The sequence below is a fragment of the Xiphophorus couchianus genome, chromosome 22 (genome assembly GCF_001444195.1).
Source record: "Xiphophorus couchianus chromosome 22, X_couchianus-1.0, whole genome shotgun sequence".
In the NCBI taxonomy this organism is placed as follows: Eukaryota; Metazoa; Chordata; class Actinopteri; order Cyprinodontiformes; family Poeciliidae; genus Xiphophorus; species Xiphophorus couchianus.
In genome coordinates this window covers 25,663,114-25,690,952 of record NC_040249.1, presented here as the reverse complement: position 1 = coordinate 25,690,952, position 27,839 = coordinate 25,663,114, and the positions used below count along the sequence as shown (strand labels likewise).

At 50.4% G+C, this 27,839-nt stretch overlaps 1 protein-coding gene, 1 long non-coding RNA gene and 1 pseudogene across 9 annotated transcripts; 1 reads left to right on the top strand and 2 right to left on the bottom strand.

The window, feature by feature from the left end:
* Positions 1-1,862: 1,862 nt before the first annotated feature.
* On the top strand, positions 1,863-23,601 carry tjap1 (tight junction associated protein 1 (peripheral)). Of its 7 annotated transcripts, none has more exons than XM_028006673.1 (11): positions 2,565-2,861; positions 4,059-4,111; positions 5,158-5,208; positions 8,155-9,089; positions 11,497-11,525; positions 11,607-11,768; positions 12,676-12,742; positions 14,811-14,918; positions 15,168-15,251; positions 16,170-16,844; positions 20,389-23,601. In XM_028006673.1, the coding sequence occupies exons 3-11, from the start codon at positions 5,172-5,174 to the stop codon at positions 21,007-21,009; spliced, it is 2,718 nt and encodes a 905-aa protein (XP_027862474.1). In that variant the 5' UTR covers positions 2,565-2,861; positions 4,059-4,111; positions 5,158-5,171; the 3' UTR covers positions 21,010-23,601. The 7 variants fall into 7 exon arrangements, with proteins under 7 accessions (XP_027862477.1, XP_027862476.1, XP_027862478.1 ...); XM_028006674.1 differs by having other exon boundaries at positions 2,568-2,861; positions 8,155-8,306; XM_028006679.1 differs by lacking the exons at positions 16,170-16,844; positions 20,389-23,601 and adding an exon at positions 15,352-16,163 and having other exon boundaries at positions 2,559-2,861.
* On the bottom strand, positions 5,219-8,148 carry LOC114137854 (uncharacterized). Of its 2 annotated transcripts, none has more exons than XR_003594118.1 (3): positions 5,939-8,148; positions 5,827-5,886; positions 5,219-5,606 (listed from the first exon to the last, which is right to left on the bottom strand). It is a non-coding gene; the product is annotated as an uncharacterized LOC114137854 (long non-coding RNA). The 2 variants fall into 2 exon arrangements; XR_003594119.1 differs by having other exon boundaries at positions 5,827-5,854; positions 6,003-8,148.
* LOC114137853 (acetyl-coenzyme A synthetase 2-like, mitochondrial) lies at positions 21,339-27,700 on the bottom strand (annotated as a pseudogene).
* Between the last annotated feature and the right edge of the window lie 139 nt (positions 27,701-27,839).

Below are 27,839 nucleotides of genomic sequence, written 5' to 3'. Positions count from 1 at the left end.
TGAGATAAATATAAGCAAATAATCTGATGAAGGTGCCAAACAAGACTCAAGCTTCACAGTTAACAGAAGTATGGAAAAGTAATTTGAGGTGCTAAATTATTTTCTATTAACTTAAGCTTTTTATAATCAGTAATAAAAACTTACTGCCATTAAGTAAGTTTAATTTCTATTTAGAAATTACATTTCCTTATTTTTGTATATTTGATATCTGTTATCATTTGTCCCAATTATAAATGTTAAAGTAATTCCTGTGTTAAACTGGACAATTTATTGAAATTCACGGAAGCTGAGTGATGACATCATCAAGAAGGCCCTGTTCCAATTGGCAAAGTAACGAACTGCGTCCTTGTGAACTCGGTAAGAACGGACTTTCAACTGTTCTTGCCAAGAACACAAGAACGTTCTATTCTATTCTATTCTATTCTGTCTGCCTGTTCCCTTGGGCAAAACACTTCATCTCCTTGGTCAGAGGACGAGGACCCAGATAGCCTTGTAGCCTGATAGCGTGGTCAGTGCTACCAGGCCAATCAGAGCTCAGTCAGTTCTGGTCAGTACTGGGTCAGTTCTGGACCTCAGGTTGGTTCTGGTCGGTTCCGATGCAGAAGAGGGTCCAACCTGCAGCAGCTGGGATTCCTCTGTGGTCTAAACTGGGAGCTACTGGGACACCTGGCCAAAATGGCTGTTTATCCTGGGGGTGACCTTTAACTCCCCGGGTCCGGGGTTCTGGCTAAAGACTCACATGTTTACTACCTTTGTCTCTGCATGTCCTTCCTGTCCTCTGCTTTCTGTCCCTCCCTGATGTCTCCATTGTTTGTGCTGAGACAGAGGGTCGGGTTCTGGTGAACTGGGTCAGAGACACCAGCAGCTGCAGGACTCAGAGTGTCCTCCATTCCTCCCATAGCTGCCACAGAGCAGGACGGGGACCTGCGGGGGGGGTGGGGGCTGCATTGTTTTCCAGCAGCTGGACATTGTCCTCATCTTTCTGTCCAGCAGGGACAGGATAATCTGTCCAGCAGCTGCTGCAGCGCGTCATGTGATCTGTTGTTTTTCTGCAGATCATCCGTCCTCACCAGCTGACGACGTCCTGATGGACGTCCTGATTTATGGTCCAGGTCCACAAATACCAGAACCAACACGGTCTTTATCGGCTGACAGGAGGGACACAGGACATTTATGAGGACATTTCTACAATCTGAAGACATTTCTGTGGTGTGGCTAGATGTTTTATTTCCAGGACATTTGTGAGGACACGAGCAGATAGTGACTATCTCTTTAATGAGGATGTTTTGCCCGTTCTCCGGTTTGTGCCTTCACTCCCTCACAGGAAGCGGTCTTTATGAAACATCTCAGCCTCGGCGCAGTCCTCAGAGGACGGTTGGTCTCTGAAACAATGTGACGTCTCGTCCCGGAGATGAAAGTTTAATGATTCTGCAGGAGAAAGTGGGATGATGAAACCTCACATCAAGACGAGATGCTGCTCTGCCCTGGGCTCTGTCTGCAGGCGCTTCGGCGTCCATGTCCTCTTCCAGGGACATGGACACAGTCTGGTGGAGACAAACTGATTAGGGAAGATAAAAAATAAAACAGTTTAATTTTAAAGATGTTTTCTGTGTTCCAGTTATTGATCTACTTGATGAAGAACTCAGGATCTCCTGTTGAAATAATAATAATGTCAGAGTTGGACTTTTATTTTCAAGAGAAAATATTAAAGTCCAAGTTAAACCTTTTCCTGCTCAACCTGATCTTAGCAATGCAGTTTGACTTTTAAACACATTTCAACAACAAGGTGGTTCAAAATCCTTTACATGATTAGAAACTACCAGAAGTACTAAAGATACCAAAGACACCAGTAGGTATCAGTAGGTACCAGTAGGTATCAGTAGGTACCAGTAGGTATCAGTAGGTACCAGTAGGTAGCAGTAGGTAGCAGTAGGTACCAGTAGGTACCAGTAGGTAGCAGTAGGTAGCAGTAGGTACCAGTAGGTACCAGTAGGTATCAGTAGGTAGCAGTAGGTACCAGTAGGTACCAGTAGGTAGCAGTAGGTAGCAGTAGGTAGCAGTAGGTAGCAGTAGGTACCAGTAGGTACCAGTAGGTAGCAGTAGGTAGCAGTAGGTACCAGTAGGTACCAGTAGGTATCAGTAGGTACCAGTAGGTAGCAGTAGGTACCAGTAGGTACCAGTAGGTATCAGTAGGTATCAGTAGGTACCAGTAGGTGCCAGTAGGTATCAGTAGGTATCAGTAGGTAGCAGAAACTCTTTGGTGGATGGATGAAGGTTGGATGCTCAGTCCAGCACCGAGTGATTATGATGTTTTTGAAACCAAACAGTTTTAGTTTCAGAACATTTTGGCCGCCATGTTGATCCATTAAATGGATCCCGTCAGGACCAAAGTTAAGTTCTACGGGTCAGAACGGAACCGGTCCATGTCTCAAACGGAACAGTAAATATTTAATGGAAATCATTCTGAGACAAATTCAGAACATTTTAAACATTTTAGAGCCCTTCTTTTCTGTACGTCTACTGTGACGCCATGACGCGGGGGCGGAGTTTGAAGGCGAGCCGGGATTCCTGAGGATTACCCATCATGCCCCGCGGGTAAAGATGGCAGCAGATCAACTTTTCCCGGAGCTCTGAGCGGATTCTATCTCCAGTAACGGAGCTCCTCCCCGGGCCGCTGCTGCTCTCACTGACCGCCGTCAGGCTGCCCTGCCCGCAGCGCTACTACCGGGAGTCGGATCGGTCCGGAGACCCCCGCTCCTGCTCTCCCAGCCGGAGGAAGGACCGCGGACCTCGGGCTGAAGTTTGTCTACCCTCGGCGGAGCCGCCCCGAGCCGCGCTGGGCCGCGCTGACCGCCGCTCAGGTAAGCTGGCAGCGGGCTGCCGGGGCTCCGGGCGGCCGGCGCGAGGCTGGCTGCTCGGAACGACCGGTGCGACAGACGGGGAACTGGGCCACAGTCCGAGCCACGGCGGCACCGGACCAGATTGATGCGGTGTTACGGTGTGTTGGGTAACGTGTCGGGTCGGTAATCTGGGGCGGTTCGGGCCGGGCTCCGGCACACGGAACCCCGCTGGGTTTGTCGTGTTGTCTCCGGACTGCCTTGCAGACAGAACCCAGGGCTGCAGCGTGACTGCGCCTGACAGACAGCGGAGTGGAAAAACACTCAACGAGTCACACACACCTGCAGTCAGGCGGCCAATCAGAGGCCAGCAACCCCCCATGGCTGCTGGGGGTCCAGGGATCCGGATCTGACCCGGATCAGTTCAGGAATCTGTTCAGGATGAGGCAGAGCGGGATCCCAGCAAGGCATTCTGGGTAATTTCCTGCTGGGATAATCAGGAATGGATTCTCCATTATGGGTTGATGGTTTTGATCCGATCATTATCTGGTTCTGGTTCTGATCCACATTGGACGCTGGAAACATGCAGGTGTGGTGATCAGCCCGGTCCGGATTCCAGATAGGAGGGATTAACTGGACCAGAACCACCAGACATCGGATCATTGCTGCCTAGTTCTGCAGAATCTTCTGACTGAACAACCCGACCAGGACCAAGCTGAACCGACCCGACCCGCTTGCTCTTCTGGTCTCCAGAACCTGAGGACCCGTCCTGCCAGTAGACGGATCAACCGATGGTTCTGGAGGCTCTAGAAGGACTGGTTTTGGTTCTGGTTCTGGTCAGTCCTTAATGGTTCTGATCAGAATCTGCAGGCGCTCCATGTTCTGAATGGAAACAGGAAGTGATGTCAGAGGTTTGGGTCTGTTTCAGCCGGACAGAGCCGGTTCTGATGGAGGATCCGGTTCACAATGGGAGAGGAAGAGGAGATGGTGTGTGTGTGTGTGTGCGTGCGTGCGCGCGTGTGTGTGTGCGCGTCATATGAGCTGGCTGAGTCTGTGGTTCTGGTGTCGTGTTCAGGTGGGTCACATGACCCGACTCCAGCCTCCCAGACAGACGATCCTCTGGCTGCAGAACCAGAACCAGGCAGGAAGGATGAAGGAGCAGCTCTTTGGTTCTGGTTCTGATTGACTCGACCCGGTTTTAATGACTCTGTGTTTTTTCAGGTTATCGGATCAGAACACAGAAGAGGATCCAACCAGAGGATGAAGAGTTCCAGGTGAGGATGACTGTGAGGTCCGGTCCGTTCAGACCCGGTCCTCCTGGTGATTGCCGTTCAGAACCGGTTCAGATCGGCGCGTTGGGACAGAAGGCCTCTGAGTCACAATCCAAGATGGCCGGCGGGTGCTGCGTACCCGTTTCGACAGGAAGTGGATTTTAGACGTTCTGGTTATTTCCTGTTTTGAATTCAGAGAAAAATTAGAAAATATTCACATGTTCAGTAGAAACAAATTATTTCCAAACTTTACATTTTAAACCTGATTAAATGTGAAATCGCCATGGCAACGTTTTACCATGCGGATCTCAGTAATGTGATAACATCAGTTCCTCCTGCTGCGGTTCGTCTGATACTCCAACAGAACCGAGTCCGATTCAGAACCCATATGACTTTATGGACCAAAACGAATTCATGTTTAAAAATTATGATGAGATCTTTAAAGAAAATAAGAACCAAACAGTTTTCTGTTCCTCTCCCATTAAGATTTTAATTTCATGATCATGTTTGAAGTTTTCCCTGTAATGATTTTCTACAAAAGAAATTTAAAATAAAAATCAATTCCTGCGTTTTGAGACAAACTTTTTTTCAGCTCAAGTTCATGAATGTTTTTAGAAAAATGTTCAGAAGTGGATATTGTACAAGAAATTTTTCCCATCTTTAAGTTTTAATATGACGGGTTTTGGTCCAACAGGGATGAAGAGTTAAATTATTATATTAACGGTTTAATCCTCTTTAATACGGCTTTTTAAAAATCACATCAAAGTTAAATAATTTTATTTAAGAGAGTTTAAGCGTTGCAACATCTAAAAGCTTCATTTAGGATTCGTCACATGCAGCAATGAATTCTGGGTAATTAACTACGCGGTTTGGCAGAGGGGCGGGGCTAAAGCAGGAAGTGGAGGACTGGGATGAACTACAACCTCAAACCTTCCAACAGGAAATCACATGAGATTGACAGGAAGTCTCAGGCCGTCCTGTCCCGATGCTTCCTGTTACAGGACCTGGAGGTCAAAGGTCAAGGTTTAAAATGTTTCTCTGTGTTCCAGGTGTGATCCTTTCTATGGATGAAGTCTCTTCTGGAACCGTTCACAGCTCAGGTAAGAACCAGAACACACCTGGAGGGAGACGTGGAGACCGACCTGGAGACCTGGGGAACAACCTGGAGACCGACCTGAAGACCTGGGGAACGACCTGGAGACCGACCAGGAGACCTGGGGAACGACCTGGAGACCGACCTGGAGAGCTGGGGAACAACCTGGAGACCGACCTGGAGACCTGGGGAACAACCTGGAGACCGACCTGAAGACCTGGGGAACGACCTGGAGACCGACCTGGAGACCTGGGGAACGACCTGGAGACCGACCTGAAGACCTGGGGAACGACCTGGAGACCGACCTGGAGACCTGGGGAACGACCTGGAGATCGACCTGGGGAACGACCTGGAGATCGACCTGGGGAACGACCTGGAGACCGACCTGGGGAATGACCTGGAGACCTGGAAAATGTTCTGGAGATCGACCTGGGGAACGACCCGGAGACCGACCTGGAGACCTGGGGAACAACCTGGAGACCTGAGGAACGACCTGGAGAATGACCTGGAGACCGACCTGGAGACCTGGGGAACGACCTGGATACCGACCTGGAGACCGACCTGGAGACCTGGGGAACGACCTGGATACCGACCTGGATACCGACCTGGAGAACGACCTGGAGACCGACCTGGGGAATGACTTGGAGACCGACCTAGAGACCTGGGGAACGACCTGGAGACCGACCTGGAGACCTGGAAAACGTCTTGGAAATTGACCTGGAGACCTGGGGAACGACCTGGAGATCGACCTGGAGACCTGGGGAACGACCTGGAGATCGACCTGGAGACCGACCTGGAGACCTGGGGAACGACCTGGAAACTTGCGCAACATCCTGGAGAACGACCTGGAAACCTGGGGAATGACCTGGAGACCTGGAAAACGTCCTGGAGATCAACCTGGAGACCCTGGGGATCGACCTGAACGACGACTCGGATTAAACACGCCTGTCACTCGATGATGAACAGGGAGAATCCTCAGACCCAAGTCTTGACTTGTCTGAGTCCGAGACTCGAGTCCATCTTCAGATGATCAAAGCTGCTTAATTTGATGAAGAGATTTTAAATTGTCCCACCAACCGGGAACAATCTGAACTTCATCAGCGCAGACAGAGCCGGGCGCTGGGCAACGTGTGGAGATGGAAACGGCCGCGTCATTCTTTGTTATGAATCAAATATAAATCATTCTCAACGCTCCTCTGAAAGCAACTTCAAGTTATTCCTGCGGTTCACGTAGAGCTGCACAACCAGAGCTAATGCAGTGGGTTTAAACTCCGACCCTGATGTGGAGTTCTCCAGAGAAACATGATTCCACACAGGTTGGTGATGTAAACATCTATACAGGTCAGCCTGTGTCCAGTTTGAGTGAAAGGTGCGCAGCAAGTAGAGGCTGCAGCGATGTGATTGGTCCGCTCTCCTGGCTTTAGATGCATAAACTATAAACTCATCTTTTAGGAATAAATTTGCTCCGCCGGTGAAACGCTCAGAGCAACAGGGACGCTTGTAATCCGGCTTTAAAAAAAAGAAGCGATTTCCTTTTTCTTTTTTTTAATGATTATTTTCCTAAAAAACATAAACACTTAGCCTGGCGGGGGGCTAGTAGAGCATGGCGGGTCGCCAGGCTTATAATACACTGGGGGAAACCCTGGTTTCTGTTTTGTTGGAAAAGCAGCGAATATTAACACGAGTCGCTATGGAAACGGTGTTTAAATAACACTGTACCTGCAGGATCGGCTTCAAGTTTTCATCCCCATGAACCGATCTGCCCTGAGCGTTGCTATAAACACTCTCACCCACAGGGGGCAGTGTAGCGATTAGCTGAACCCTGACAGCCACCACTTCCTGTTAGGAATCCAACATGGCGCCCCGTTGGATTCCTTTTAAACAGTGTGTTAGAATGTAGAGATAATGGAACAGTTTATTTCAACCTCCACTTTAGTCTGAAGATTTATAAATAATCATTTTTATTCAGCAGAGTTTTGGTCTGGATGAAAACATAGAAATATCTTTGTTTTCCCAGATATCTGTGGACTGAATAAACGTCTCTAATGATTCACATCCAACTTCTAGATTAAAACCTGAACATGATCTTGAATATGCAGAAAAAAATGTCTGTCCTGAATGTGAGTGGAGAAGGATCTGGAAAAGATCCCGACCAAAACCAGAAACAAAACCAACAAAACAACCAGAAGCTCCAGAAAACCCAGAATGTTTTCCGATCCGCTTCATGAAAAACCACCAGAACCAGAAACGTCTAGGAAAAATATGTAGATATGAAATCTGAGTAGAAACGCCTGGAGGAAGATCAGGAAGCAGAAACCCAGAAGTCCTGACAGACGGGCGATCGATGCGCCCTGATTGGCTGCTGGTCACGTGACCCAGACGGACTAAGTGGAGCGGAAAATCACGATTACGGCTCTGATCCCCGCAGCAGCACCGTTAACTGGACCGGTTCAGGTGATCCGGTCTGGGTCCAGTTTCCGGTCCGGTCCTGGTTTTGGTTTCCTTGCTGCGGTCCAGACCTTCCTGTCCTCTGGTTCTGTGGTTCTGGATGAGTCCAGTTGTCCTAATCCAAGTTTGTCTCCTCCAGTGAAATGTTCTGGCGGTTCTGACGACCCGGATGATGATGTCACCTGTATGACATCATCACACACCTGCTGATAGCCGAGTGGCTCTGAGTGCCGGTCCGGTCCGGATCGATTCAGCTGGACTTCCTGTTCTGGAAACAAGAGCTGATCAATGATTGGCCTGAGGCCGACACACACACACACACACGCACACTCTCTCTCTCTCACTCAGCTGTGAGGGGCGGGCGAATATCGACCTGCACTCAGAGGCAGAGTGTTGCCGTGACGATGGGCAGTCGGGTCGAGGCGTCGTGGCGAGCGGTCGGTTGGCAGGTGAGCGGCGCCGTCGTGTCTCTGACTAGCTGACCTTTGACCCGTTGTCCCGGCAGGACCGCAGACCCGACCGGAACCAGCAGGCAGGATGGCGAGCGCCGGCCCGGCCAGGAAGCCGTACCGCAAGGCTCCGCCGCAGCACCGCGAGACGCGCCACGGCCTGACCCCTGCCTCGCCGCCGCCCGCCCAGCGGCCCGACCTCAGCCAGGTAACCCCGTCCCCGCAGCGCCGTGAACAGGCCCCGCCCCCCTCCGACAGCGAGCCTGACGTCTCCAGCCTGTCCAGCCTGGAGCTCTACGTGCTGCCGCCGCCGCCCTTCAGGAGCTCCGCCCACCGGCCTGAACGCCACGCCGCCAGTCAGAGAAGGGGAGGTCACCTAGGCTCCGCCCACTCCAGGAGACGTTCCCCGGTGCGGCACCGCCCCAGCTGGACCCAGCGGGCCGCCCCTGCCCGTGGCGCCGCCCCCAAAGGCATCCTGAAGCAGCCGGCCGCCGTGGGGGCGGAGCCAACCTACGACACGCTCAGGAAGTCAAAGTCGGTGGAGCTGCTGGGTGACGGGCGGCAGGGGGCGGAGCATCGGGGGCCGCCCTCGCTGCAGTCGCTGGCCCCGTCCTCCTCCGCCCGCACCGCCTGGAACTGGAGGATGCAGGTTCTGGAGGAGAAGGTCCGGTTCTCCAGCTTCCTGGACGAGATCACCTGCCGTGTCTTAAGCCCCGCCCGCCTCGCGCAGCTTGGCAGGCCGCCCGCAGACCTTAGAGGCTCCGCCCACCAGCACGGCTGCCGTCCCGACGCCGGCCGACGGTCCACAGACCGGACCCGGCGCTGGGACGGCTGGGTGGCGTCGATACGGCGACCCGACGGCTGGAACCAGCCTCTGGAGAGGGCGGGGTGCGGTGACATCACACGGGGGGCGGAGCTTAGAAAGGTGACTGAGGTCAGGCAGAGACCCAGACCCCCCCTGTCCAGTCTGTCCCTGCTGTCCCACATCAAGGTAGGTCAGAGGTCACTCAGCCTCCTCTTCCTCACGTCCCGCCCTTCATCCTCCCTCCTGTTCCTCAGCGCCGAGGTGCGTTTGTTTTTTCCACCTGGTCGGTCCAGGACTGGACATGATGATGGTGATTAGTATCAGGTTCTGATTCAGCGGGTTCTGTTGGGTTTCTGGGTCCGCTGCTCCAGAAGAACCGCTCCTGGGTCGTTCCAGCGCTGCTCTCTGATTGGCTGCTGGGTTCTCCTACCAATTGGTTCCCTGGACGGGTCGGGTCGATAGTCGTGATGCCCTGCTGCATGCTGGGAGCCGGATGAACAGAAACAGGTTCACAGGACACTGGAAGGCGACTGGCTTCCTGCTGGTTTCCTTAAACTGGTTCTAACTGGTTGGAATGGAATGAGACCGGTTTCACTGGTGGTTCCTAGGCCTGTCGCGATAAACGATAAATTAATCGTACTAAATTAAAACTATCGACGTCATTTTAATTATCGGCATTATCGTCTCTTCCGGCCTTTTTCTCTTTCTGTTGATGACACTGAATGGAAAAAAAGGCTCAACTCCGGTGCTCTCCACTGACCTCTGACCTCATTTCCTTAGTGTAAAGCCCAGAGCACACTACACGATCTTAGAGCAGTCGGCCGATTGTCGGCCCATTTTCAAAACCTGACAGACCACACATTAGCCGACAGAAATCCTAGGTATAACAGTTCGATCATGTTCGTTCCTGCCGTGTGGTGTCCAACAATGGGCACAAAATAATGGCTACAAGTTCAGTGAACTAATTTTAAAACCAGGCATTAATCAATGCTTTACTACAATCTACCTGCAATGCATGTGGCTAGTGTCAGCGTAAAGTCCTGACTGAATGAAAATCATTAGAACCTATTTATGTCACGTTAACGAAGAACAGCTGAAAAGTTACCGGGTTTATCAACTGCGGTAACAATTTAGCTCCAACTCCTCCTCTTGTCATTTCTATATTCTTTGCATGTTGAATAAACATTAATGTTGTTTCCACATATCATCTCCGATGTCCGTTGGACTTCGGGTTAAACACGAGGGGAATCCGCGCTTTCTGATTGGCTGCCTGTCACATTCAACAGGTTGAGTTAAGATCCCAGTCGGAGAAAACCCCTGATTTAGATCGGAGCGGCAACGACGATCTACCGTAACACACCACACAACCTTAGGAAGACCAACGTTTTAAGATTGTTGTATGGGGAAAAATAGGAGCAAAAATCATGTAGTGTGAACTATTCCATCAGGTAGTCGATGTGCCCATCTTCTCTATTTAAATCTGATTATTACTGAAGGGCAACATAATATACAGACTTCATAATCTGCACTCTTTTGGTTGAATGCAGTATTTATTTCCACTTTGGCTTTATGTTGTTTAGTTTTTATCAAGTACATTTTTTGTTAATGGAGACTGAGAATCCATTTTGTTTTTGGTTGTTTTGTTTATTTAGTTTATCAGCTCCAGTGTTAAATATTCTTTTGAAAATAAAGTGTATCTATCTTTGGCAGGAAATCACATCATTATTACATCATTTCCATTAAATCAGTGTAAAAAGATCTTCAAACAATATTATCGTTTATCGCAATAATTTTTGAGACAATTAATCGCTCAGCAAAATTTGCTATCGTGACAGAACTACTGGTTCCTGTTGGTTGCTGTTTGGGTTCTTACTGGTTTCAGTTTGCTGGTTTTAACTGGTATGGGTCTTGTTCTGGATGTTTTATGAGGCTAACACCTTCATGAACCAGCACCAGTTGGTTCTGATCCGGTTCAGTCTGAAGCAGGATCTGTGGATGGAACCCAGGAAGAACAATTTCTACCGTTTCTGACAAAGTTCTGGATTTGGGTTTCTCTGTGGTTTTGGACCAGTTTGGATCATGTTTTAAACTGGATTCTGATCCCTTTCTTGTCGGGTTCTGGACTGGGATCTAGCTGGTTCTCCAGAACCGGATTCTATTTGACTGAAAGGAGACCTGGAATCCTGGGAAAATCTCAGGAAGTTGGACCAGATCATGGAGAACCTGGATACAACTGAGTTGGTCCCAGTAGTCTCTGTTTCTTCTCCTCGTGTTGACTCCAGTTCTCCCTGACCCGGTTCTGTTCCAGTAGTCCAGGGGAGCCCAAAGTCGGACCTTGAGGTTCCGGCATCCTGCATGTTTTAGTCTCTCCCTGGTTTAACGCACCTGGATGCAATCATGGCTCGTTAGAGGATTCAGAAGAACACTGACATGTTGGTACCACCAGGGAGAGAACTAAAGGATGCCGGACCTCCAGAACCCACCTTGGGCACCACTGCAGTGGTCGGTGTCAGAGCGGACCAGCGCTCTGCCTGTGGGTCTGAGGATGGGTTGTTGGTCCACTGAGTCTAATTCTGCTTCTGCTCTGTTCCAGGAGGCGCTGTCGGACTCCGACAGGATCAGGTGAGTTGGTCTGGTCCCTTCTCTCCAGGTGTCCAACGTCCTGACAGGCTAAAGCACTTCCTGTCCCGCCTCCTTACCCAGAATCCTCCAGCAGCAGAACGAGGACCTGCGGCACCGCCTGTCACTCTCCACCCACAAGATGGAGGCCATGGAGGCAGAGTTTGAGGGCAGCCGTCACTACATGGAGGCGGAGCTCAGCCGGACCAGAGACGACCTGGACAAGATGAGGGACAAGTTCCGCAGGTGAGGAAACTGACGACGACGATGATGATGATGATGATGATGAGGTCAAAGTGTCTTTATCACCTGATCAGCTGCTGTTAACAGGAACATTTAAATGGTCTTTGTATTATTATTTTATATTGTAGTATGTTATATTATACTATATTATTTTATATTGTTTTATTAATATAACTGTGAGAATCAGATAGTGAATCAGCCTCTGTAGTTCACTGAGAGAAAGTCTGGATGTATCATGTGATGCAGTAAAAGCACCAAACACTGTAATCCACTGGCTAGCCCAGCTTTAGCATTGTGCTAGCCTTTTTACACTAAACTAGCTTTGACCTGCTGATGTTAGCTTCACATTGACCTGAGCGTTTTGGAGTAGCTCAAAGTATTTTGTTTGCTTAAGTACGCAGATGTTGGTGTTTTATTATTTTAGCATGACTTATTAGCCTTAGCAGAGGGCATAGCTTGTTGATGTTAGCATAAACAGACTGACGTAAGCATTATGATATTGTTACGGTTATAACATGAATGTGCTTGTGTACTATTGCATTAACATGATGAATAATCATTCATATTTTCATCTAAGCTACGTTGTTAGCAGAACGTTAAACTTACCATGTTAATATTACATTAGGTGTAGCTAGGTGATGTTAGCCTTCTCCTGGTAATGTTAGGATTGTATACGTTTTATCTTATGGATGTTAGCATTAGCCTGGTGATGTTAGCAGTATGTTAGCATTAGCCTGGTTGCAGTTACATCCTGCTGCCTCATCATCTGGTCTGCTGAGTTAACGAGGTTCTGATTGTTGGACTGAACTGATCCAGTCCGTCTACTTGGTTGTGTTCTGACCCAGACCTCTACTGTTAATGGGTCAGTAGAACCTGCTGATGGCGTCTGACCTCTGACCTCTCCCTGCAGACTCCAGAACAGCTACACGGCGTCGCAGCGAGCCAATCAGGACCTGGAGGAGAAGCTGCACGCTCTGGTAAGCTCTGATGCGTTGATGCTGCGCGGCATCAGATCTTGGCGCTCCATCCCGTCGGTATTTATCGCGCTTCCTATCACGTCGCGCTGACGGCCGCGTAACGAGCATCCCGATTGGTCGCCTGGCTGACCTCATTAGTAATGAATGGAGCTCATTGATCCTCAGTGAGCGTATCGATCAGCTGGGAAAGCCTCGACTGACAGCCGGCTGGTTGCCATGGTGACGGTCCGGACCTGGAGGAGGTTCTGCTGGGATTTCCTCCAGGCGTGTCTTGCTACAGAAGCTGCCATGTTTGGGCCGGGTGGCTTGATCAGCGTCGACCTGTTTAAACCAGAACCGCTCGGTGGCCGGCGTCACGCTGAGCCCAGAAACAGCTGCTGGTTCTGATCCGGTCCAGACAGGCGGAGCCTCCAAAGGCTTCGGGTCACAACAGAAATGGGCCGAACATCCAGAGGTTCTGGTCCAGATTCTTCTCTGCTTCCTCAAACTGGGAAGCTGGAGCGAAACAGAACCTTCTCTGAGCCGGGTTCAGGCCGGTTCTGTTCACTGTTCTGGATCCAAAGGTTCGCTTTGGCAGCAGGCGGTTCTGACAGGATCAAACGGTTCTGCTGTGACATTTGTGCTGAACTGATGATGATGATGATGATGTCTGACCGCTCTTCTTCATCTCTTCTTTCCTCACGCTGCTCTGATGGACTCATCTTCATCTCCATCCTCATCCTCAGGCTGCCGTCAGTCAGACATGGGTTCATGCAGTTGGGTTTCATTCATCCTCATCCCTCCATCCTCTTCCTCTCTTTTTGAACACCACGTCTCCACAGTCGGCCTTTAAGAGCCAAACATTGAAATACCCAGAACGATTCAGAACCTTCTGGGTCGGACTTTAACTCGGCCGACCTGTAGCTTGACCTGGCGTTCGATCAGAGTCCTTCTCCTCTATCTCTGCTGCTGCTGGTTCCACCTGAACAGTTTCAGGTGTGAAACTAACTGCTAACGTGTCGCTCGTCTGACGGGTCAGGGCGGTTCTGGTTCTGCCAGATGGACTCATTCAGACCATTTTATCCTGAACAGTTTCAAATCAAACACTTATAAAAGTAGGTCCACTTTAAGACCTTAGCATTAGCTAATGTTAGCATTAACCCAGCATTAGCAGGCTGACTTTAACATTCCAATGTTAGTATTAGCTGCTGTATACTACTACTAATGTTAGCTTAGCTTTAGCATGCAAATGTTAACATTTCCCCAGCTGTAGAATGTTGACAAGAGTGTTGCCATCTTAGCATGCTAATGTTAGCATAACCTTACCTACAACATACTGATGTTTGTGTTAGCATCATAGCATGCTATTATTAGTGTTACTTTAGATTTAACATGCTGACAGGGTTAACATCTTAGCATGCTACTATTTGCATAACATTAGCTTTAGCATGTTAATGTTACGGTTGGCAAGACCGTAGAATGCCAATTTGATCTTTTCCTAACTGGCTGTTGTTAGGGTTAATGTAATCTTAGCATGCTAATGTTAGCATAGCTTTATCTTTAGCTAGTGGCATTAGGATTAACTTAATATAATCATAACCTTAGCTTCAGCTTGCTAACATAAATGCTACCTTTACCGTAACCAGACAGAAGTGAGAAGTTGTTGGGAGTTAGATGCCAAGTTAGAATTTGGGGTCAAAGGTCATTCTTGGTCTTGGTAGAAGGTCCTGATCCGCCGGCGAGCCGCAGTGCCGGCGCTCTCGCTGAACTTCGTTTGCTTTGGGCAGATTCAGATTATTAAACAGATTTTTTTCAGCTTTGATGCTTCGATCAATATCCAATCAGATCGTATTGATCTTGTGGCACTGCAACCCAATCATGCAGGAGGCAGCGTTGCTCGCTAACGCAGCATTCAAATACTGATCTGGGAAAAATGTAGCGTTCCCATGGAGGGGTTCGGATCTGAGAGGAGCCGGCTGAGGGAGGAGCTAACCTATTATTCCCACGATTTGAATGTATTGGTCCACGCAAAGCCCGCCCACTAACAGCGCTGCCTTCTGATTGGCTTCTACATGTCATCTGCTTGCAGCTACGGAAGGTGGAGAGGGACAAAAAAACGATGGACCAGGAGATCGTGGAGCTCACCAACAAACTTTTGGACGCTAAGAACACCATAGACCGCCTGGAGGAACTCAACGTAAGAACCTGCGTCATGAGTTTCCATGGAAACTGCGTTGGCCTCTGATTGGCTGTGAGGTTAAATCTGGGTTTCTATTGGCTCATGTTTTCATCAGATTTGGTTGTTTTCTTTTGACTAAATGTTTATTGTTTAGTTTGTGTAGAGAAGCAGCTCCTCTCCTGTAGAACCACGTAGAACCCTGTTCCTGTTGCATCACATGACGAGCTGACCGTGTGTGTGTGTGTGTGTGTGTGTGTGTGTGTACAGGAACGCTACAGGCAAGACTGCAACTTGGCCGTTCAGTTGCTCAAATGCAACAAGTCCCACTTCAGGAACCACAAGTTTGCTGACGTAAGTACCTGAGACGGTTCTGGGTCCCAGCAGAACCCAGGAGGCGGTTCTGAATCATTCAGCAGCTTCATTTCTGTCCCTTAATCTGCTTCATAAACTGCAACCAGGACTTAACAGAAAGGGTTTCAGACCATGGTTCTACCAGGACTCTCAGAAACGTCCCGTCGGTTTTCATGGATCAGAGCTCATTCTGCGTTTCCCAAACCTTTCCTGGAAAAATCTGAAAACCAGACGGGAAGTTTTCTGGACTTTCTAGGAGTTCAGAAGGAATCTGATCGAGACGCTGAGGAGGCGGATTCATAAAGGAAGTGGCTCTTGTTGTTACAATTAGCTGACAATTAGCAGCTAGCAGCTAAACGCTGGTTCTGGTCAGGTTCTGTGGTCAACTGTTGCAGCAATGGTTGTCATAAACGGTGATGTTGTGGCTCTGTGGGTGGAGCTCTAACTGAAGGTGGCCATTAACAACATGATGAAGAGTTCAGCCTCATCTTCCTCACAACCAGACCCAGAAGCTTCTGACTGGACCGAGAACAGGTTCTGGAGAACCAGCCTGGTGCTGGTTCTGCAGAGATTCATAGATGATCCATTTTCTCCATCATGTTTGATTTATGTTTGAGCCGATGGTGAATCGATCAAAGGATTGATGAGAGGTTTGATCTCTGAATGACAATCTAGTTGAAGTTCTGCAGTTTGGAACCGGGAAGGTTTCTAACTTCCTCTGTACTGATTGGCTAGAAGTTTGCTCTCCCGCAGGAAGTGATTGATCGATCGATCAGTGAATGGCGTTAATAGCTGCAGCTCGTCCATCAGCCTCAGTTTCCTGGAAACTGTTCAGATTTATGTTCACTGTTATGTTTTCTATTATTATTATTGTTGTTGTTATTCTATGAATCGATTATTTTTCTCCTTCCTGTCCAGCTGCCCTCGGAGCTGCAGGAAATGCTCAACAAACACATGAAGTCCAGCCTCCCGGAGCGAAGCCCCGCCCCCGGCGGCCAGGACCCGGACACGCTGAGCCTGACGCACGCCGACGTCGTGCCGACCTCCGTCATCGCCCGCGTCCTGGAGAAACCCGAGCCGCTGGTTCTGAACTCGGCCCAGTCCAGCAGCTGTGGCCGGCCGGTAGCTGAGGACGTCTTTGTCCACGTGGACATGACGGACCCGGCCGGCGCCGAGGCTCGGGAGGATGGCGCCGGCCGGGAGGTGCCGCAGCACAACGGCTCCTGCCGCAGCCAGAGCAGCCTGGATGAGGAGGCGGGCGGGGCTCCGGCCTTCGAGAAGCTCAACCCGTACCCTCCGCCGCCGCCGCCTCACCCGCTCTACCCGGGCCGCAAGGTCATCGAGTTCTCGTCCGACGACAAGGTGAAGATCCCCAAGAACTCACCGCTGCCCAACTGCACCTACGCCACAAGGCAGGCCATCTCCCTCAGCCTTGTCCAGAACGACGACGAGCGGGTTGGCCCCGGAAGCCCTGCCCCTTCCTCCTCCTCCGGCGGCGGGGGCGGAGCCAACCAGCACACGCCGCCATCACAGCGAGACGCCGCCAGCGAGCTGCTCTCCGCTCAGTCCAGCCCCTTCAGCAGCCCGCCACAGGTAAGCCCCGTCCACCCACACAGCAGCTGGCCAATCAGAGATCCGGTTAGAATACGGGCTCGATGATGGAGGGTCGGTTCTGTTTCTGTCACTTTACTGGGCTGGTCTGATGGTCCAGAACCTTCAGGTACCATGATAACCTTCAGAGGAGTCCAGAGATCCCTGATTGGTTCTGACCCAGTCAGACCTCCAGCAGACCTCCAAGTGAGGGAGCGTAGGGGCGATTTGGACTAAAGTGTATCCGCATCAGACCAAACGAGGGTCTGTAACGACTCCAGACCCATTTTTTAACAGGAAATATGGCTATTAGGTTATAAGGACTATGAGCCCCATTGAAATACACCCTTGGTGGCCAAGTGGTTAGGGTACCTGCCTCCCACCCGGGAGACCGGGGTTCTCTTCCTGCCTTGGCTGTCAATTTTTCCTGTTTCAATGGGAATATTAAGAGACATAAGGACTGTTTGACAATGGATTTCATATGTCTCCGCTAGTCTTCTGGTTCAGGTCAATGACTCTCAGTTGAGAGACTGGGGATAGATTCCCGCTAGGCTACGGGTGCTGGAGTAGCATGGCGTTGTTCGTATAACGACGTCCCTTTTTCAAAGATTATTTCAAAGTTAAAAGATATAAGGACTATAAGTCATTGTATCCTCATTGTTCCTGTAGCCTAGTGGTTTAGCCTTACGGTTCTCACTCCAGAGACCTGGGTTCTGCAGCCAGCTTCCCACTGACTGCAGTTCCCGTTTTGTTTAAATCAAGTGTTTAGCTTGCCAAATGGGAGGATATAGAGATCCTCCCATTTGGCAAGCACTTTAGTTACCTTGACTCCAGTAGTAGGTACAGTAGTAGTAGTAGTAGCTGGATACCCCCTGGGTCTGGAACCATGAGGGACCACCACAAAGCTATGAGACATAAGGGAGGATTCAAATATCCTCCCAAATGGCAGGGCATTTAATGATCTCTATCAATTGTATGCTTCTTCATGGGAAATTTAGAGAACTGACTATGGGGACCTGAGGGAGTAACTGGGAAATCAGGGAGGATTTGCAATCCAGGTATCATTTTCAATGGGATTTGGGACATAGGGGGATTGACATTCACAGGGGCTTAACGGGGGGTGCCATGCATTGAATGGAACATAAGTGTGGTTGGGCCATCCCATACAATGGGGTGGATAAACAGAACCAGGCAGAACCTTCTCCAAAGCCTCTTGGCTCTGGAGGGACCAGGGACACCCAGGAGCAGTTCTACCCAGGGACAAGTGCCCCAAACCCCACAGAACCTTGGCTGGATCCCCCCCCCCTGGTCCTGGAGGAACCAGGAGGACCATCACCCAGGTATACCCAGGGATGGGGGCTCAGAACCAGGCAGATAATTGACCTAAATACCTCTGGTTCAGGAGAAAAATAGCTCCGAGAGGCAGGCTCTTCAGTTATCCTACCTCCAGAAGTCCAGTGGCTATTTTCTGTCATGGAATGCACATGTTTCAGTGCAGGAAACTAAAAACGTGCCTGCAGCACCGTCGGTCCCTGCAATATCGACCTATTCTGGTCAACATGATTTCAGCCTCAGGTTTAATGACTCAGGAATGGCAAAGAGATGGGGAGACATTTGAGAGGACTTACTACAGGAAATTAGGGAGGATTCACATATCCTCCCTAATGGCAGGCATAAGAGACATAACCACTGTATGGCCATTCAAACAATGTATCCTCCCCCGTGGCCCAGTGGTTAAGACACATGGTGCTTATTTGGGAGACCTGGGTTTGCTTCCTGGCGCTGACAACACTTTTCACAATTTGTATGTGGAGATTCAATGATATAAGGACTTATGGTTAAGGAACTCCGGCATCTTGCCAGTGACCGGGGTTTGCTTCCTGTTGGCTGATAGAGTCTTTTTGTTAAATTTATTGACATTTTGTTTAAATGAACTGTTTAGTTAATTTAATACACAGTGGCGGTGGCAGCAGCAACGCATAGCTAACTGAAGAATAGCAGTCAACACTTAGAGACAAAAGGACTATAAGGCCATTTGAACCACATGGTTCAGCAGCCAAGTGGTTAAGGTGCCTGAGTACGCATCTAGACTATACGTCTTAGAAGCTTTGAATCCCAGGTGGGGCACTGACAGTGACCACTAGACTACTGGGATCCATTGAAGGTCGGTCACTGCCACAAATTTTCAGAGGTCAGTGTGGAAGTAAGTGACTCCCGCTGGTTGTCTGAATAAGTGGTGATAACCAATAGACAACTGGAGTCACTGCTGAAACCACAACTTGTTATATATTAAGTCCTGTTTTTTTAACATAGCTCCACACCTGGATGTTGACTGATCATCATGAAGGTTACATCTGATGTCAGGCTCTCTAAACGGGGATGGCTGCTATGCAGAACCTTGGCTGGACTCCCCCAGGTCCTGGAGGAAGGGGAGCCATGAAGCTACTCTACCTGGGATTGGGGCACCCAAACCCTGCATGGACCTTGACTGGACCACCCCCTGGTTCTCCAGAACCATGGGGGACCATGGACCTTGGCTGGAGCCATGGAGCTTTTCTACCCGGGATTGGGGAACTCCAAGCCCGCAGGACCTTGGATGGACCCCCCTGGGTCTGGAGAACCAACATCCATGCCACTGGTCCCACTGAACCCCCCTCCTCCCCCCTCACTCACACACACACACACACACACACACTCACAATCAACCACAGTACTCGGGAAAACAAGAAAAGGTTCAAATCCACCCTTATGTCTGAGCCAAGCCTCCCTCATGTCCTGCCGCCCCTCCTCCACACACTCATAATGGACCCATCCATCCATTTTCTAACACCCTTGTCCCTAGTGGGGCCAGGAGGTGGTTGTGCCTATCTCCAGTTAACGTTCCGGGCAAGAGGCGGGGTACACCTTGGACAGGTCGCCAGTCTGTCGCAGTGAATCATAATGGACCACACTACTCAAATACTTAGTAAAATATCAATAATACCTCCATGTCCCACAATCCTCCCTCATGGCAGGCTCTCTAAATGATCTTAAAATGGAGATTTAGCAATGTTCAAAACATAATACGAGGGCTCCATCAAGTGGAATTTGTCTGAATTGCAAGTCCTCACAAATTTCTTATTTGGAACCCGAATGGCACATACTGGGATGGCAAAGTTTGCTTTCCCTCAGGTAACTTTTGGGACATGTCCTGGAAAAGTATATGGGAACCTTGGAACATGAGGGAGCAGGACCCTAATTCATAGAACCAGACTAAGGGTGTGGGGGTTCCAGAAATTTCAGGGATCACTAACCTCTGAAAGGTCCAGATCTTTTAACAGAACCATTTGTTCTGGAGTTGTGGCGGTTCTAGCTGTGGCGGTTCAGCGGCTTTTTCTGAACCATGTTCCAGAGTCTTTAACAGAACCTGAAAAGGAGAGTTGTAGAACCTGTAGATGGAACCAGAAGTTCTGTTGGTGACCAGAATGTTTCTTCTTCTGTGGTGCTGGTCCATGTCTCCTGGTCCAGGCTAATGCTAATACTAACCTCTAAATACATGACCCTGCAGGCGCCGAGTGTGCCGGCCAGCTCCGCCAGCTCCGAGGAGGATCTTCTCTCCAACTGGCAGCGGATGTTTGTGGAGAAGATGGCGCCCTCTAGCGAGGGCTCCGTGATGCACCGCACCTCGTTCAGCAGCCAGACGGCGCAGGAGCTGCAGAGGCGGCGGCAGGCAGCAGGGGGCGGGGCCGGCTCAGAGCGCCACAGGGCGGCGTACTCGGACGGAGAGGAAGGCTCATCAGCCCGCAGCTGGACGCCGAGCCGTGGCTCCAGTCTGGACACAGACACCGACACGGAGCCCCAGCCCGGCAGGAGGCGCTACGGCGACGGGAATGGCCCCGAGGAGGCGGAGCTGCTGATGGACTTAGAGGACGAAACCGGCAGCGCGGACACTGCTGTCACCGTGACGACCACGGACGCCCACGGGAAGACAGAGGAGGATGACAGCTCGGCCGAAGAGAGAGACGTTCTTCCACGCGAGCTGCCCGCCATCTCGCCCCGCCTCCTGGAGTTTGACCCCGCCCCCGGCCCACAGAGGCCAATGAGGAGCCCCAAAAGGATGGGCGTGCACCACCTGCACCGCAAGGACAGCCTGACCCGGGCCCAGGAGCAAGGCACGCTGCTGGACTGACCGTCGCCACGGAAACCCGACTGCAGGCCACGCCCAGGAAATAGCCATACTTGACGTACGCTGCCGAGCGCGCCACCTGGCGTCCATCAATTCCACTTCCTGTTTACACAAACAGAGAGGATCCAGAAAAACTGGCCATCCTTTATTTTGACCCCTGGGGTCGACGACCCGGAGCCGCTCCACCAGTTGACCCCCTGGTTATTTTTTTTACTTCCTGTTTTGTGATGCGACATCATCAGGAAACCGTCATCAGTGTTAGAAGGTGAACTTTGACCTGAGGTCCAGCCTGACCCGGTTCCTGATTATCGGGCCTGTTCTGGATCGATGTCGGAAACCCAGAAATGTCTTGTTTCCCAAACAGATGCTTTTATTTTGAAAGAACAAATTGGACATGCTCAGACTCTCAGTGCCTCCATCACTTCCTGTCCCAGAGGTTGTGAGTTTGATGCTGGGCTCAAGTTAAAGGCTTTTATTCTGACATCTGTAGCTGCTGGTTTTCTGTCGCGTGTCCAGGCAGGTGATTGGCTGGTGTTTAGCCCCGCCCCCGTCACCCCACACACTGATTGTCTCACGGGGGGCGGGGTAGTGGGCGGAGCTCCAGCTCACCTGGAATGTGACATCACCGTTTTGTTTATGAAATCTGACGTTCTGATTGGTCACCACTGAATTTGTTTTGCTTTATGAATTCTACAGCATCCTGTTGGTGCCAAAACACGGCTGGAGCTCCTCCTGGTGGTGACAGGAGATAGTGCTGCTCTGTTTTTGGCACCTGAGGGATTCCGTAGCCACCGGCGCTCGGCCTCTGCGGCGCCAGTCCGAATGTGGACCCGCCTCCTCACAGCGCTGATTGTGGCTCATCGGACCAAGCAGCTGATCACTGAATGTTCTGATGAGCGGTTCTGGCCGGATCCGTCACTGAATGTTCTCTCACCAGAACTTTTTCTGTTCTGAATATTCAGAAATTATTTTCATAAAAACTGAAATATTTGGTTTATTTTGATTCTGGTTGAATGTTTGTTGCTTCAGTCTGCGGTTCTGGAACAACCCGGCGGTTCTGGAACAACCCAGTTACAACTTCACACTTCAACCATTTGGGTCCAGTTTTCTGTCCAGATCTGATCAGAACCTCTGTTCACTCTGAGGGTTCAGGTTCGTCGTCCTGAAGAACTCAGCAACCCAGGTCGGAGAGGTTCTGACCCAGTTCCTGAGGTCCATTTCCATCTGTGGACGGCAGAAGGTTCTGATGCTCAGTTCTGAGGTCCAGTCTGTGTTCTGCTGAGTTCTGGTCCAATTCCATCAGGATTTAGAACCCAGTCACCATCAAGCTTATTGGGTTTAAGCCCGGATAGAACCGGTTCCAGTACCAGAACCGGAGCTGGGTTAGGGTTCTGGATCAGAACCTTTTGACCCAAACAAAACCAGTCCAAACAATTAGGTTCTGCTGCAGAGACATCGGACCCTCCTCTTCCTCAGCTGCTGATGAATTATTCACTCTTTTCCATCTGGTTTGGTTCTGCTGGTTTTGAGGTTTTGGGTCGGCTGTGAGCCACCGGGTCACATGCAGGAGGTTCTGTCCAGTCTGACCCTGAGCTGTTTCTGGGTTGGAACCAGAACCAGCAGAACTTCAGCTGCAGGTCCTCACAGAGACACATGGACCCGCCTGACTGTGTGCTTAATACGTCATGAGCCCCACGAGGCTCAAAGACGAGTGTGTGTGTGTGTGTGTGTGTCCTTCCTCCATCTTTAATGACTCTTCCTCGTGAACAGAAGCAAGGCTCACCTTCATCACTCCTCCTCTTCATCCTCCTTCCTCCATCTGTTTGACCTCTGACCTCCTGATTATGGGTTTATTTCTCCTATTGATCGTCACTCAGATTTAATTATTCAGTCTGATGAAGGATCAGAACCTTCTGGACCACAACCTTTGGTTCTGGATTGGTTCTAAGAATGTTATCAGATCCACAGACCTCAGCAGAGGACCGAGGTCACGACCCTGAGGAACGCTAACCGGAACCAGAACCTTCCTGTCCTCCTGAACCAATGAGTCAAAGATCCGTTTTAACTTTTTCTCAGATTAATAAATATATTAACAATCAGACTGAAATTCATCGGATCGGCACCAGAATGATCCGGTTCAGCCACGTCTGAATCGATTGACCTGAATTCCATCAGAACCACTTCACTTAGTGATCCGGGTCAGGAAGTTCTGGTTCTGGGAGTCTGCAGGTCAGAACTCAGTTTGACTCATTTAGTAGTCTCCCTTTGACCTGGTCTCCATGGAGATTCTCCAGAACCATCAGAACCTGATATAAACTTGGCATGAAGTGAAGCGGTGCGTTCGGGCGCCTCCTGGTGCGTTCGGGCCCACTCTGATGCTGAATGAAGCTCTGACGGACCCTCAGAGCCAAGGCCCTCACCTGGGGTCAGGTGGACATTGATCAGGGGACTTTAGCCCCGCCTCCTCCAGGTGCTGCTCTCACCTGGCTGACCTCAGCGGTTTCTGCTCCAGAGAAATCTCTGACTGTTAAACTGGTTTTATTTTCTCAGTGTGAAACGATGATGTATATTTTAAAGCAAATAAAATATTTTAAACGAAGCTCCGCCTCCCACTTTCCCTCCACCTGCACAGCTGCTCCTGCAGGTTCCTCAGGATGTCCCCCCGGCCTTGAACACATCGTCTCACCTGCAAATCCCACAGGGTAAGAAAGTCTCATCAAAAACAGAAGAAGCTGATCTGTGTGCAGTTGGCGGTTTATATGAGTGAATGTTAAGCGTCTTATTCTCATTTATGAATCATGTTACACAGACACATCGTGTATGCTTTGTGACACTAATTTAGCTCCATACGCTTCCAAACTACTTTATTATAATTCAAACATACTTACAGTATATTACTTCTGTAAATACATCAAGTATTAAGTGTATTACATATAAATACAAAGTATACTAATAGCATGCTTGTGCCAATTTTGAGGGTCCTGCATGGAGAGACGTTTTCCTCCGGCAGAATCTGGTTTTGGGGAAGCTTCACCAACATTGGTGGGATTAAGAAGATTTCTCCATGAGGTTATCAGGTAAAGGGACTGGACCGGACCGGACCAGACCCGACACCTGCAGTCACTTGGGCGGAGTGTGCTGCAGGCCTGGAACCGGGTCAGACCCCCGGGGTTAAAAACGGTGAGACGTTTCCCATTTTATTTTTTTCCTTTTTCGGGATAAAGACAGATGAAGCATTTGGGCCCCAACGCTTGTTTTTTTTTTTTTGTGAATGAATTTGAATGTTTTTGAGCGTTTAGCCATGTTCATTATTATTATTACTGAAAGATATTCATGAAATATCCAAAACTGTTTCATTGAAGAGACTGGGTTTGTTTATTCTAAAGCAGAATCCATTTGAAATGTAGTTTTATAAATACAGCCGTTCTTCTTCTTCTTCTTCGTTTTCTTCAAATCATCTTTGATTATTACAGGATGTTAAGTTACTCATTTCTAATCTTGATGAAATAATTAAACGAACTCTTGAGCGTGTGCAACCTTCCATTTAGACGGGCCCAACTGGACCCATCAGAACCTCAGTTCGGTCTGTGTGACTTGAAGCTGCACTGAATGACCAGCAGGGGGCAGCAAAGCCTCTAACTGCAGGTTCAGTTTACATTTAAGCTAAGGTTCTGCAGAACCAGACCAACTGGCCCAAGCCGGTTCTGTTTCTACCAGAAGAGGCTTTTATTGTGAAAGGGCCCAGGTGTGTCTCACCTTCTCCTTTGATGTGAAGCGGCACCACTGGATGTTTGTCCTGCAAACAGAGAACAGGTCCGGTTCCTCAACAGCCGGTTCTGTTCAGTCCAGAGGTCACCAGAGGGCGCTGCTGTTCCACGTTCACACCGAGTCAGAACTTCAGAACCTCCTTCGACCCAACAGGAGGTTCATTTATCTCTGGGCCAGTTCAACGGGCTGACCCGGTTCTGGTTCTGGTTCCTCGAGGTCTCTACAACTGCTCTATTGATTATTTCTAGCCAGTGAACCGCAGAGGGCCCCATATGGGTCGCACATAGATTTTCTATCTGGGTAGAACCATGTGGAGTCGCCATGGAAACCAGCGACAAAACCACGTGGGGCCCGTATTACCATACGGTATCCCATTTATCCCATATGGGGCCCACCTCGGTATTCTGGATGGGTGGAGTCTTCTTTATTCTCATGAGTTGGACCCTTTACTTATTAAGGTTCTGTTCTGGCCTTGGTGACCCGGTCCAGGATTCTAACTGGACCCAAACTGGTTCCATCTCTGTTTGGATTCCATCCACCACCTGGAGAACTCCTGAGAATCTGGTTCTGGACCCGGTTCTTACCAGAGCTGTCCCCAGCCAGTGTCCGCTGATGTCGATGATGTCGTCCATCCGACCCGTTATCTGGTAGAACCCGTCCTCGGACCGGAAGGCTCCGTCCCCGGTGAAGTAGAGACCTGCGGAGGGAACCGTGAGCTCAGCCTGAAGTTCTCCGGGGAATCCCAGAACCTCACTGACCCGGAAACGGCCCAAAGTACGAGTCCAGGAACCTCTGGGGGTCTCCGTAGATGGTCCGGGCCATCCGGCGCCACGGCTGGCGGAGGCGCAGGGAACCGCTGACCGCGTTCCCACGGAGAACGGGGACAGCAGGGAACAACTGGAGGGTTTCTCTGTTCAAATGTAAATGGCCTGAACTTTTCTAGCAATTTATCAAGTCCAGAGAATTTAAAAGCTCTTCACACTACATCCAGTAATCCATCACACACTGATGGTGGCGAGATACTGGGTAGGAGCGGCTACCAGTAGATACTGGGTATCTACCATCCTTCCACCATGGGCTCTGGGAGCGAGGGAACGTCAGCGTAATCTAGGGAACCTCGGAATGAGTTTTATTCTGGTTCTGTTAAAGTTTCTACAACTTTGCCTGTTGGTTCTGATCAGAGTCGGTGGATTCCTTTCCGGACTTTGATTAGGAACATCAGGGAGGTCGTTGGGGTCAGGCAGCATTTAGATCTGAGCTAACTGGCGAATAGCTCCTTAGCTGGGTCGGTCCGGTCCGGTCCGGCCCAGCTGGTACTCCTCTGAACCAATGAGATGATTTTATTCCTTACAGGTTCTGTCCATCTGACCAGAACCCGGGTGAGGTTCTGCCTGGAGACGCTTTCAGACTGAGGCAGAACCGGTCCAGATGGAAGGAGTTCTGGTTCTGGTGTGGCTGCGTCTCAGGATCCTAATCTAATCTAATCTGCTGCCCTGATGATGATGATGATGAGGAGGAGGAGGAAGCTGATTCACCAGCTGCTGCAGCGGTGCTGACCAGACCGGGTCACACGGGTCAGCCCTGACTGGACCAGAGCCCAGCAGAACTCCGCTGCCCAGGAACCAGCTGCTGCTGGCGGCCCGGTGGGTCAGAACCAGAGGCAGAACCGGATTAGAACCAGAGACGGAACCGAGGCAGAACCGGGTCAGAACCAGGTCAGATGCTTCAGGAGACAGAATAAAACAACAGGAAGTGATCCAAACAGCCGCATCAGAAAGAAGAACCAACAGAACCGACCCAAAACCTCCGACCCAGAGAACCGGGTCAGACAACCCAAGCAACTCCCGGACTGGGCCGGGTCATCAGGGAAAGGTTTTGATCCAAACAGGTTCTACTGCTCCTTCCCACAGCAACCCGACCCTAACCTGGTCCAGAACCCGTGCTGGACCGCATCAGGATCATCACCACTGGTACCACAGCTGCAGCTCTGGTTCCGTCCAGTCAGTCGGACCGGCTCAGTTAGGACTCTCAGAACCACATTCCGGATCCCCAGAACCCGTCCTCTGTCTCTTCCAGAACCTCCAGACTGATCAATCAGAACAAACAGAACCGGACTCTAACCGAGCCTCACCTGGTCTCCCATCAGAACCGACTGGATGCCGAGGAACGGCCTCATGGCCGGGAAGATGGCGGCACCGCGATCCGCGGGTCGATGCACACTCCTCCGGTCTCTGAGGGGCAGCACAGGTTAGAGAACCGGTCCGGTCTGGTTCTGGTACCAGACACAAGTCTGAGGGCTGTCCCAGGCGGTTCTGACCCAGTGGTTCTGCCAGCAGGGGCCCAGCTGCAGTTCCTAGAGGTTCCGGTTGGTCCAGCAGCTGGGCCGAGTTTAGAGCTGCGTGGTGAGATTGTCGAGGAATTGGGTCAGCGGCCATGATCCTTTCTGGGGGGGGCAGAAGGAGGGAGGCAGGGGGCGGGGCAGGAGGAGGGGGAGGGGGCGGGGCAGAAGGAGGAGGGAGGGGGCAGGGGGCGGGGCAGTTGGTTGGTAATTGTCCGCTGAGCTGCAGATGTTCTGCTGCTGATCCAATTAGGGTTTAAACTTAAGCAAAGAGAAAATCAGGAGTACTTAATGTCGGGTCGGCGTCCAGAACCAGAACCAGATGTGGGAGGAGCCTACGGACCTCTATGACCTCTGACCTATACAGACAGCAGGAAGGTTCCTCTGGGAGATTCTCCAGCTTTGGGTCAGGAACTGGGAGAACTGGGAGGAAGTCCCTCAGACTGTGTCTCACCTGTCTGCCACCAGGTGTCCACCAGGGGGCGGCGTCCCTCCCCCACCACGCTGTGGAACCAGTGCCAGGCTTCGTGGTCGATGGGTTCCCTCACTGTGGACAACCAGATATGGAGCATCAACACTGACCAATCCTGGGCCAGAGGAAGTCATGACATCACTTCCTGGTGATATCCAGGTGGTGATGACATCACTTCCTGGTCTCCAGCTGCCAGGAAGTGATGTGACGACTTCATGTCCGCTAGGCTAGATTAACGGTTCCGTCAGTGACGTC